The following is a 10,884-nucleotide window of genomic DNA, read 5'->3' as shown; positions in this document are numbered from 1 at the left end:
TTTTAAATGTTGCTGAATAACAGATTTATATTTTGCAACAAGAAAGTCAATCGGGCAGGCCAGTTATTGAATGTTTTTCCATAATTCTTTGAAATAGAATTTCACGCTAAACACTTCTACTGCTCCAATTTGAAGTGCTATAGGCAGACTATAAATAAAAGTGTAATAATTATGCCCCAACACATATGATGATAGTTTAATTGAATTCCGACCAGCCTTCTTCTTGGCCAGATAAATTGTGTAAGCTGAAGCAGCCAATTTAATTTCCTTTTGGCTTTATTGTCCTATCTAAATTGTTTGGCTCTTTCGGCTTTTGTTGCTGCTAAAAGCCAAACAATGGCCGTCTATTGTTTTGTTGAATAAACGCAGACAAAGCTCAGGGCAGGGCAGGGCTGGGCAGAGTTCTGTGCCCAACTCTGGATGCAGACACATGTTTCAGATGAATAGGAAATTAATAGGAAAACTCTCACTGCACACTGCAATGATCCAATGAATTCACACCAAAGCTCATTATGATTGGGTTTCCCCCGTCGAGCCCTGATCCTTCGTTCGTTTGCACAATGGAAAATTCATATCGAAATGCATCGTGTGAGTGACGTGGAGCTGCTGCCTCATGCAGCATGGATTTAATTTCCTGCAGGCCACAAACTATTTGCGGCTTAATGTGTGCCGCCTGACAAACTCATTTAACATTTAGCACCGCTCTACACTACAACAAACTCTTCGACTCTGCCGCACACGGAGCTGTTGCCAGTTTCGACTGTATGGCCGCATGTTGCACCAAATGCTGTCTAAAAATTGAAAATGGTCACAAAACTTGAGTGCCGCAAAACTTTTGCCTGGCCAAGAACTTTGGCAGAGTGTAGCCGGCACAGGCCCCGAGGATGTGGCAACAGCCCCAGTCACACCCCGAGATCCCGAGAACCCAGGAAACATTGGCACATTCATCATTTTCGTAGCTGCTGTGGCACAGTCCAAAAGGAGGAGGCAGCAGCAGCAGCAGCAGCAGCTGTTGCAGCAATGCTGCCGCGGCAACTTCTTGTCACATGTCACGTCGCCTGCACCATTGTAGCGGCGAGGCAGGCACCGAGTCAAAGAATGTGAAGCAGGCCTGACGTTTCCTTCTCCTTCTGTTCCTTCTTCCGTTTTTGGCAGTTGTTCGGGAACGTCTTTAAAGAAATTTTTGGGTAACGTTGCGCCTTAAGTGGTTCGGGGAACTTTAGTTAAATATTTATAGTTTATTCTTCGTCATAATTGGCATGTTATTTAATGGAAATTCCAAAGTCCAGATGGTGTCGGAGTGTGTGTGCTTAACCGCGGTTGGTCTTGCCGGAGCGCCTCTTCACGGAGCGGCGACGAGCACCGGCACGAGCACCACGACGACCACCGCGCCTGCGTCCAACGCGTTTGCCAGAGCGACGTCCGGCACGCCTGCGTCCACCACGACGACGACCTCCGCGACGACCACCGCCCCTGCGACCACCGCGACGTCCGCGACGAGTAGTGCGGCGGGCACGGGCATCATCCTTGTTGGGGCGCACAATGGTGTCCTTTTCCTGGTCGGTCTCCAGCTTGTTCTCAGCTTGGGCGACATCGTCCTCGCTGCGGCCAGCCAGCTCGCTGCCCTCCTCCTCCTCTGGCTGCTGCTGCTCCTGCACCTCCTGCTGCTGTGCAGCCACCTCGGTTTCCTCCTTGTCGGACTGCCGCTCGACCAGCTCGGAGCCGCGACGAGTGCTGAGCACGCGGCTGCGTTGTGCCGCCGCCTCTGTGGTGGCCACGAGGCAGCAGAGTGCCGCAAGGGCAAAGATCAGGGCGTACTTGGCTGCCATGCTGAGAGTCTACAAATTACAGTTGCTTGTGGAACTCCGGAAGTGGTTGTGATGCTTTCGTTGGGCCACCCGTTGGGTTTTATACTCACTCTCTCGCCCTCCCCCCATCGTCATCGGTGAAATGCAGAACATTTCCTATGCATCTGTTCAAATGTTTGCTCATTTCAAGACGCTTGGAGCCAACACCTTTCCCTTTGCCCCCTCATTAGCCTCACCACTCAACCCACTCCAACCCACTCCTCCCCCTGGCTGCAGCTGTGTTTGCGATGTCTCGATGCTGTGATGCCATTAATTTGATCTTTTGTTTGCCGCTACGGCTTTGCCTTTCAGCTGCAGCGTATTTTTTCTGCATTTGCCCTCTGCTTACGCTTCATTTCCTTACAAATTGCTTGCCCTGCGGCTGTCCTGCTCCTGCTGCTCATGTTCCGGTTTTATCCTCCAATAATTGGTTTCTCCTGCCAACCCGTTGGCCAGACGGAGAGAGGAAATATCATTTAAAAGGAATAAACGTAAATAATCGAATTGTGCACAAAAGCGTTTTAGTTGCGCTTTCGTTTGATTTACTCGAACAATGTCCGAGTGCCGTGGCCGTGGCTTCAACCCGCTGGCTGTGTGGATAATTCTGCTAGAATCCGGATACCATCCATGGAGCTTTACGAACAGAATCACTGAGCAAAAAAATGCATTGGTAAATAAATTGGAACCATTCTTTCTTAGAGAATTTTGTTCAATGATTTCCAAAAGAATTAATTTGCTCTTGAAGTGGATTCTTCTTCGATAGATCCAGTTTATCTCTTCTCAGTCATACTTTTAGCTCAGTGTATTGTACGTACAATCAGCGACTATTAAAAATTGCAGAGCAAACAGCTCGCAGCGATTTAGTTGCGAGCTTTTAAATGAATTACAAATTCTCTCGCTCGCTCGCTGGCTGCCAGGATTCGCAGAAGGCTCTTTAAGGCAACGTTCTCTGCAAATGTATTTATCATTTTATACATCGTTTGGGCAACTTGCCAGCCAGCAATCAAACATATTTATTGCGCTTAAACGCTTTGCCAATAATTTCTGCTTCGGCAGATGTTGCCGTCCTCCAGTAGGCGGAGAAAGTGCAGCACGTGCGGGCGGAAATCACGTGGCCAGCATTTGTTGAAATGATTTGCAAGGGCACACAGCTGCTCGTCTCCAACTGAAAAAGCAGCAAAGCAAATGCTTTAAATTAAAGCCTTCGAGATTCGAGATTTTCTAGTGTTCAGGCCGAGCAATGTTCCGGAATTTATTGGTAGATCCTTGCCTCTGATTTTGCAGCACTCCGACTGACTGTACTTGGGAAAACTAATTAAAAAGCGCTTAGTGTGTGTGTAAAAAAAAGACTTGCCAGCAGGAGACTCGCATATCCCACTGGTTGGCATTGGCTTAGACATGCTCTCCTCTTCCCCAGAGGAGCTCCATTGTCCTCAGCCACCTCATCCAGACAATTCGCTTGCAGTTTCATGGTCACCGTAGGTTTTCTTCTATTCTGTTCCAATTTACAGAGAACATGAGGAATGTGCAGTGAGGGGCAAGCAGCTGGCTTTGGTTTGACAACAGAGAATCTAGTTTAATTTTGCTTTAAATTGCATTCAACATCACAAAACCCGAGCGAACATTTCTGTGTCCATGATCGAGCGGGGAATCCACGTCCATCTGCTGATAGCCAACATAAAGCCGTAATGATTTCTGAATAAAGTAAGTGAGTAAAGGCCAGTACGGGTTCCACTCTCAGTCCCATTCCCAGATGTCAGCTTGCAACGTGGGATGACACTTGCCTGGGGCCATGCTCTCCGACAGTTGGCCCGACCGGGACCGCCACACTGCTTGGGCCTTTTGCACATTTGCTTAAGTTATTTGACTTTCTCCCGGTGCCTTTCTCAAATGCCCCAAGCAGCAAAAGGGCAAACGAGGACTTGCCAAGAGAGAAAGGGGGAATGGAGACATGCTCCTTTTTTGTGTGTTGTCTTGTTGCCAAAACAATGGATTCTGGCTGGGCGGGCCATTGTCTTACACGGTGATTTCTCGTTTTATAAGCAGCCGTGTGGTGCAGCTGTGAGGGAGGAGAGTGGGGTAGACGGCTGTTCTGAGAGCGTGTCAGGGTTTGCATTAGAGCCTGACATGCCTGCAGGGACAATGGCGCAGGCAAACAGGACGACAGGAGGAGCACTCGGGTATGTAAAGGCCATTGATGTGTGCTGTTCTGTGCTGGCTGTTGTCTCGACTTGATTGAGTTTTATGCACAGTTTACCCGCTCTCTCAATCTTAAACCCACTCGACGCCCCTGCCTCAGTCTCGCTCTCTCGTTTTCTCTCTGGAGTGTCGCTTAATAGCCAGCGGGCTCAGCACACGTGCCATACATCCTTAATTTTAGCTCCTTCTGCCTCTCTGCATGTCTCTGTGTTTTCTTATATTTTTAGCCAGTTTTAAAGCAAACAATTCTCGGCTCTCGTCTCTCGTCTGCAGCTTAAACTTGGCCAAGGGCTCGGAAATGGAGTTCCTGGCACTGGGAGGTCTCCACTTATGCGTGTACTTCTGCATCATCATTGCTCATTGTTGTCTGTTTGCCGTTCTCCGTTCACCTTTTGCTTTATTTGCTTTGCGATTTATTTTGAATGTATTCAAAAGCACAACAATTTTCCAAACCTTCTATTTGGGATTCGCATTCGTACTGGCAATGTGTGTTTATTTATTTATCTGGCTTTTAGCTAAACTTCAGGTCTAGCCTTTTGTGCCAAGTTCTATTTCAATGGCCCCCCAGATTCAGTCGCTCTTTCGGGCCATTCATGCACTGTCTGGCATAATTCGTTTCCCTGCACTTCCCTGCTTGGTCTTTCACTCTTGACTTGTTTTTCTGCTGCGGGACTGGCGACTGCAAGTCATTGCTTCCATTTGACGTCATTCTAATTCGGTAAATAAACACATAACGGCATTCACGTACATACTCATGGAATATCTAATTGGGAAAGCATTTTTGTAGCTTAAGTCTCGCAGAGTAATGCCAAATTTGATTGAAAACATGGCCGAAAGAAAGGAGAAAAGAAATGCATATTTTATTCAGGCAAAGGCTTATCGCTAGTCAGAAAATCGATATTTTAGCCTCTGCCCCTGCTCTGGCTTAGGCAACACTTTCAAGTCAGCTTCAATTACATAGCCTTGACAGTCTCCCTTTGCTTTTGCTTTTGCTTCTACTTCTAGGCCACGTTGCCTGCATCTCCCACTGCCACTTCAGCATTTGCTGCTAAAACGAAAAAGTGCTTTTCTATTTGCCCTCTTCTTTTGTGCAAATTTTCAGCGCTTATGCAAAAGAAGACGTCGCCCATTATGCAAGGTAATCGAAGCGCAAAGACCCTGCTTCAGACTCAGCCTTAGCCTCAGTCTCATCCTTGGTGCCAGTTACCCTCCTCTGCATCTGCTGTCAGTGTCGAGTCTATCGATTCGAATAGACATTCGCGTAATTCTTGGGCCAAGGCCAGATATCAACTGGAGCCGTCCGTTTCCCCATTTAATGCATTTGTGAATAAAGAGCGACGTTAACTAAATTATGCATCACATTTCGCCAGTCACTCATTTGCCCTCCCGGAATTAGCCTACAAGAATTATGATTATGATGTGTTCATTGTTTTTGTGCGGCCCGCTTTTCGGCTGTCGGCAATTTCCCCACTCCCCTCTCCCAAGTACAACAATAAATACTTACATACACTCACAAAAGTATACACACACACACCCCTCGTACGCACGTGTTTTTGGTTGCTTGGGGAAGTACTTACAAATCGTCTTTTTGCTTTTATTCTTAGCATCCGCCACTTGTGAAACATGTAGGGTATAACTGATGATTGTGTGGAGTGTGTTGAGACATAATAATATGTAGAAATATAATAAAAGAGAAGCCAATTTTATAAATTATATAAACTGAGATGGATGTTATCTCAGCTTGGCGGCGCTTACGACAAAGAAGTAGTCAACGGAGGTGAATGCATTATCGAATGCACTGTCTCGGCTGTGACAGAGCGGGGGTGGAAACAAGACTTAAAATCCGAGCTTCACTTTCGTCTAGCTTTAAAGCTTAGGCAGCGCTCACGAGACGATACGATCGTGACAGAAAGCGCGAGCCCACTCTCAGAGCGCTGTCGGAGAGCGCCAACGGCACTTTAGACAGGAGCGCTTCAGACTGTTAGCGGGAAGCGGAAGCATGCTGTTAAACTGAACTGTTTACAGAGCTGCCGTCCCGCCAGCGCTGCTTATCTGTACAATGGAATGTAAAAATCACTGCCATTTAAATATAAAATATTCGTTTAAAATCTTTGAAGAATTTTCTTGAGTATAACGAAATTTCTCCCAATAACCTATTCACGGAAAATCATTTGTATAATGAAGTGGTATCAATCGAGTCGATTTCCCCCCTACGTCTGTAAGTCCTGCCATGCTATTGCCTCACTTGTTGTTTTTGTCTTTTGGCACAAGACTTTTGCTTACATTTGGGGCTGCTAATCACATGCAAATCCCTTTAAGTCGCAATGACTTTGTGACTTGAGCGTATAATAAGCTCATTTGTAATGGAAATAAGTACGCACACAGACGCACAGATACACAAGGACATTCAGCTGTGTGCGTGTGCTCTTTGTATTTGTGTTTGTCATAGCTGCAGGTTATTTGGCATAACCTTTTTTTTTCCAAGCGTCTCTGGCGTTGGCATTCTCCGAGAGAGAATGGAGTGAAGTGGAGTTTCAGTGTGGAATTCCTTGCTTTTATTTATGTTCTCTTATGCGAGTGCGAATGAGTGTGTTTGTGTGTGTGTGTGTGTGTGAGTGTGTCGCGCCACATATTAAAATATGAATCTAATGTTCATTTTATACGCGTAATTTACGCTGCGAGCCATTTGCGGGTGAAGCTTTCTCCATGCCGGATGCGATGCTGAGGAGCACACAAATGATGCTCTCCCCTTGTCTGTGGGTAAGTGTGTCTGTGTGTCTATACTGTGCTCTGTTGTGTTCTTTTTTATGTGATGGTTACCCTCCTAATTGCTTGCAAAATACTTGAATTTCAACATATTCTCAGAGTAATTTAAAGGGAAAGCATCTGCCAGCAACAGCTGGCTCTGTGCTTTAATCAGAACTGAGGAGTGTTAATGGATGGATACTAGTCAATTAACTGTTGAGGCTTAAAACGGAGTAAAATATTTACTTGATTATTTAAGACACATTTGAGGTGGAAACCAAACTAAAATGGTTGCCATCAAAGCCGCAATCGGTTACAATTATTAAATATTTCAATTTATCAAGAACATCTTCCTTTATGAGTATTTTATCAAATAAATCTTCGATGCCATGGCAGGCTTCTCCTAATTCCTGTGGCTACTAGAACATTTAATTAAAATTGAATTCCCACCTACAGCTACTTGGGTTTTGCGGTGCAGCACATTTAATGAATGTCAAAAGCAATGCCACATTATTTGTGAGATATATGATTTATTTGGCATCCTTTGAGACACCCCACATATGCTCTGCCAATGCCAATTTGCGCTGCGCTTCAAATGGGAGCTAATTTATTAGCGAGCTCCACCCTGCACCTGCCAGGCAGCACCTTAAAAATGCTGTAATAAATGTCACACATGCCACTGCAGAAAGTTATGGCCACGCATTTGTCACACGCTACGCGTTTCGCAGCGGCAAACAAACCAACAAAAAAGCAATCTGACAGAGGGAGAATCGAGGTGGAAAAATACAAATAAATACGATAAATAAAAGTATTTTTAATTAAAATTTCAAATGAAGAAAACGCACGCTTGAATACAGAAAAAGGAATGACTGAAATATGATTATCATTCTGGAAAACAGAAAATCAGGAAATTCCATTCATTTTCGCCCAAGAAAAGTCAATCGAAGGGTCACGTAATTTAGTTTAAATAAAGAATCAATCAGAGTAGTCAAAAATAATAGTCTTTCGTTGAAATTCTCAAGTAAACATTTTCAAATTTGGGAACTTGGTAAAACGTAGTTTTATTTTTAAAAGAGAAATCAAAATGAAATGAATCCTCCGGCAGGAGGAATGCCGGAATGATGCTGCCAATTATCCGAAGAAGAATTGTACTGTTGGAATTATTTATTTCCTTTTTGTTGGAAAATTGAAGTGAGCAGAAAAAAGTCCCGTACAGTTGGGATAAAAAGCAAACAAATGGCAGGGCGTTTTTCTTGGATTCTGATTGCGATTGGGGATTGTTGCAGCAGCTGTTGCATGCATTTGAGGCGCTGATTATATAGTTTTCGTTCCACGGCACGCTTCGATCTCGGACCGTTGTAGTCGTAAAAGTCAATCTCATTTCGACATGACTTGACCCTTTTTTCTGTCGGTTTTTGTTGCTGCTTTGCCAGCTTTGCTCTGATTCTTTCTCACATATGTGCCGGCCGCTAGGCTATGGGTACGAATACAACTTAATCGCAGCACTTTCATAAAATTTTATTGAATTTAAAAGCAAAGCCCGCCCTGCTACTTGGGCAAATATCATTTATTTTATTGTTCAATTCCGGCGCAAAAGTATTCCACTGCTACCACATGTCTTGCAGGACGCCGGTGTGTGTGTGTGTGGCCTGCTTTGATTTCCTGGCTGTCTTCTTGCCAGTGGCAGCTGTGCCATAAAAACTAAGGCCAGCCCAGCAACTTCTAGTATTCCGGGGGGTCGCCGCTTGTCCGTATCCTTCTCTGTTTGTGGCACTTTGGACCATTCGTAATGAATGTTTATTGCACCGGACATGTACATATTTTTGCTCTTTGTCTGGCACAGTCTCCCATCTTCCATCTCACCCAATAGAATCCCCAATTCATCCTGGTTCGGCTGCTTCTCTGTTTTTCTAGTCAACAAGACTGTGTAATTGCTTTTGGTTTCTCCGGCATGCTCTGGCATTGTTGCCTTAACGATGCTTCACTGTAAACAGCTTTCGGCAGTTTCGGCAGAGAATATCTTCTTGGCGTTTATGTTTCTGCCTGGAGCGTTGTTCCGCTCCAGCTCAAGAATATATTTAACAGACGTGTTGAAAACTAAAGGCACCACCTAACTGTGGTTATAATTGTGAATTTTGTGACCCATAAATCAGTAGGTCCCTATGCTGGCTATCAGCAGCCGGACGTAGATTCCCCGCTCGATCAGCAGCTTCTTGCAGTGTGGCATTGTGTGGCGATAGACGAGAGCTGGCGGTCCCAGCAACTGGTTGGGGGAGAACTCGAAGCGTTCGCAAAGGTTCGGCAAAAAGAGCACCTCGGAGTGAGTGCCGTGAACCAGAGTGTAGGAAGTCACCAGCTTGGAATTCCAATTCTCCTGCGGATCGAGTTTCAGGCGGAGATGGAGCGAGCCCATGGGCTGCGGATTGGCATCGTTGTCGGCGGGAGTCTGCCAGTTGAGGAGCAGAGACCATCGCTGGAAGTGTGATCGGAACTTGCACACTTCGACGAATTCGTTGTGTGGAAACTGGCGAATGGCTCCCTGGGGCAGGACATGCAGGAGGCGCACGGACAGGTTGGGCAGCTGCAGCATATCCCGGATCTGCTCGAGGAGACGTGTCCTCGCCTCCCGTTCGGCTTGTAGGGGGCTGAGGAACTCCACCAGCTCTGCGCCCGTCTTGTTTGGCCACTCACATGATTCATCGTGGCCAGTGGTCTCGGAGGCTGGACCGTACCAGGGGCATCCAATAAGTCTGTACTTGCAGTACACCAAGCGCTCCGGACACTCGGCACGAAAGTGCGATCGCAGGAGGGAACGCAGCATCTTGGTGCCGCAGTGCTCGCAGGTCACTTTCATCTCGGATAGGATGCGCTCAGCGGCGATGTTCCGGTTGGGCTGGTGACGGTACATCCGGACACTGCACTGGGGACAGGTGCCGAGCGCCTCGCACAGCATCTTGTCCAGCACCTGCACCTGGTAGCAGCCCTCGCAGATGAGGTGCCCATTCTGGCACTGAAAGATCCGTTCCACGGGGATCGTGGCACAGCGAATGCAGTGGAATTCCTTTGGAAGTCCTGTCGGCTTGGCACCGGGGAGGGGCACATTTGCTAGGTCGTCGTCGCTGCCATTGTCAAAGAGGCGACAGAAGCAGCAACGTTCATCCTTGCATTCGCAGGGATTGTCCCAATGATCTCCAGATAGTGATGTGGATGACGATGATGATGATGATCCTGCTGGTGTAACCGCATCAGAATCGCCAGAAAACATGCCGAGTATACAAATAAATGCGACTGTGAACGAGAGGCTACAGAATATGACTGATACTCGAATACTGATAGACGAGGCTTACTTTTCACTATTTTTCGATGCTGAAAATCAATTCAAACTGACAAAAATATAGCTCTGCAAAGGAGGAGACCCGGCCAGAGCATATGTAACATTTTAATAATCATAAAAGCAAACAGCGACACCCACAGCACAAGCTCTAGTTAAATAATAAAAATGAGCGCAGGCAGGGCAGGCAGGAGCAGGACCTCGGTTGCCTGCCTTGGAAGAGTAAGTCATTGTTATGCATGACGCCAACTGCCAGAGCGCCAAAGCCGAGCTGAGGGTTCTGATTTCCATAAACAGCAACAACAAGTGCCAGCGGGGGGTGGCAGAGATGGCAAAAATATTAAAGATTCTGAAAACCATAATCTTATTGACGTGATAGGATTACACTTTGCTAAGTGAATTAATAAAGTATGCGAGTTTGTGTGGCCAGAAGTGTGGCCAACTACTTAGGGCTTCGGTCGGACCCACTCAATATGATATGCACACAATATTATGGTCGAAAAGTGGTTCAAACAAGTGAGGCAGAGTGGAAGTCTCCGGGACGTGGCCTGATTCTTGACAAGGGATGAGCCGTGAGCCCGCGCTTGCTGTATAAAAGTTTTGTAGCTTTCAACTTTCAGGCAAGTTGCCTACTCAACATTATTAACATAATTTATCACGACAGCGACACCGACTCCGACAGCGCAGTCCAGAGCAGTCCTCAATAAGGTAACACTTCTGTTCTGGCTGGTTCGCTCCTCAAAGTTTGTCGCTGCAAACTTT

General features: G+C 46.3%; 2 protein-coding genes across 2 annotated transcripts; both read right to left on the bottom strand.

Moving 5' to 3' along the window:
• Positions 1–1,218: 1,218 nt before the first annotated feature.
• Positions 1,219–1,884, bottom strand: LOC117584635 (protein nemuri). Its single transcript, XM_034273660.1, has one exon. It carries the CDS (start codon positions 1,827–1,829, stop codon positions 1,311–1,313), a length of 519 nt encoding a protein of 172 aa, XP_034129551.1. The 5' UTR covers positions 1,830–1,884; the 3' UTR covers positions 1,219–1,310.
• A 7,056-nt stretch (positions 1,885–8,940) lies between these two features.
• Positions 8,941–10,056, bottom strand: LOC117583972 (cysteine and histidine-rich protein 1-like). Its single transcript, XM_034272679.1, has one exon. It carries the CDS (start codon positions 10,054–10,056, stop codon positions 8,941–8,943), a length of 1,116 nt encoding a protein of 371 aa, XP_034128570.1.
• Between the last annotated feature and the right edge of the window lie 828 nt (positions 10,057–10,884).

This window comes from Drosophila guanche, unplaced genomic scaffold (genome assembly GCF_900245975.1).
Source record: "Drosophila guanche unplaced genomic scaffold, DGUA_6, whole genome shotgun sequence".
NCBI lineage: Eukaryota > Metazoa > Arthropoda > Insecta > Diptera > Drosophilidae > Drosophila > Drosophila guanche.
The sequence above is the reverse complement of the archived record's forward strand: the minus strand, read 5'-3'. Positions and strand labels throughout refer to the sequence as shown.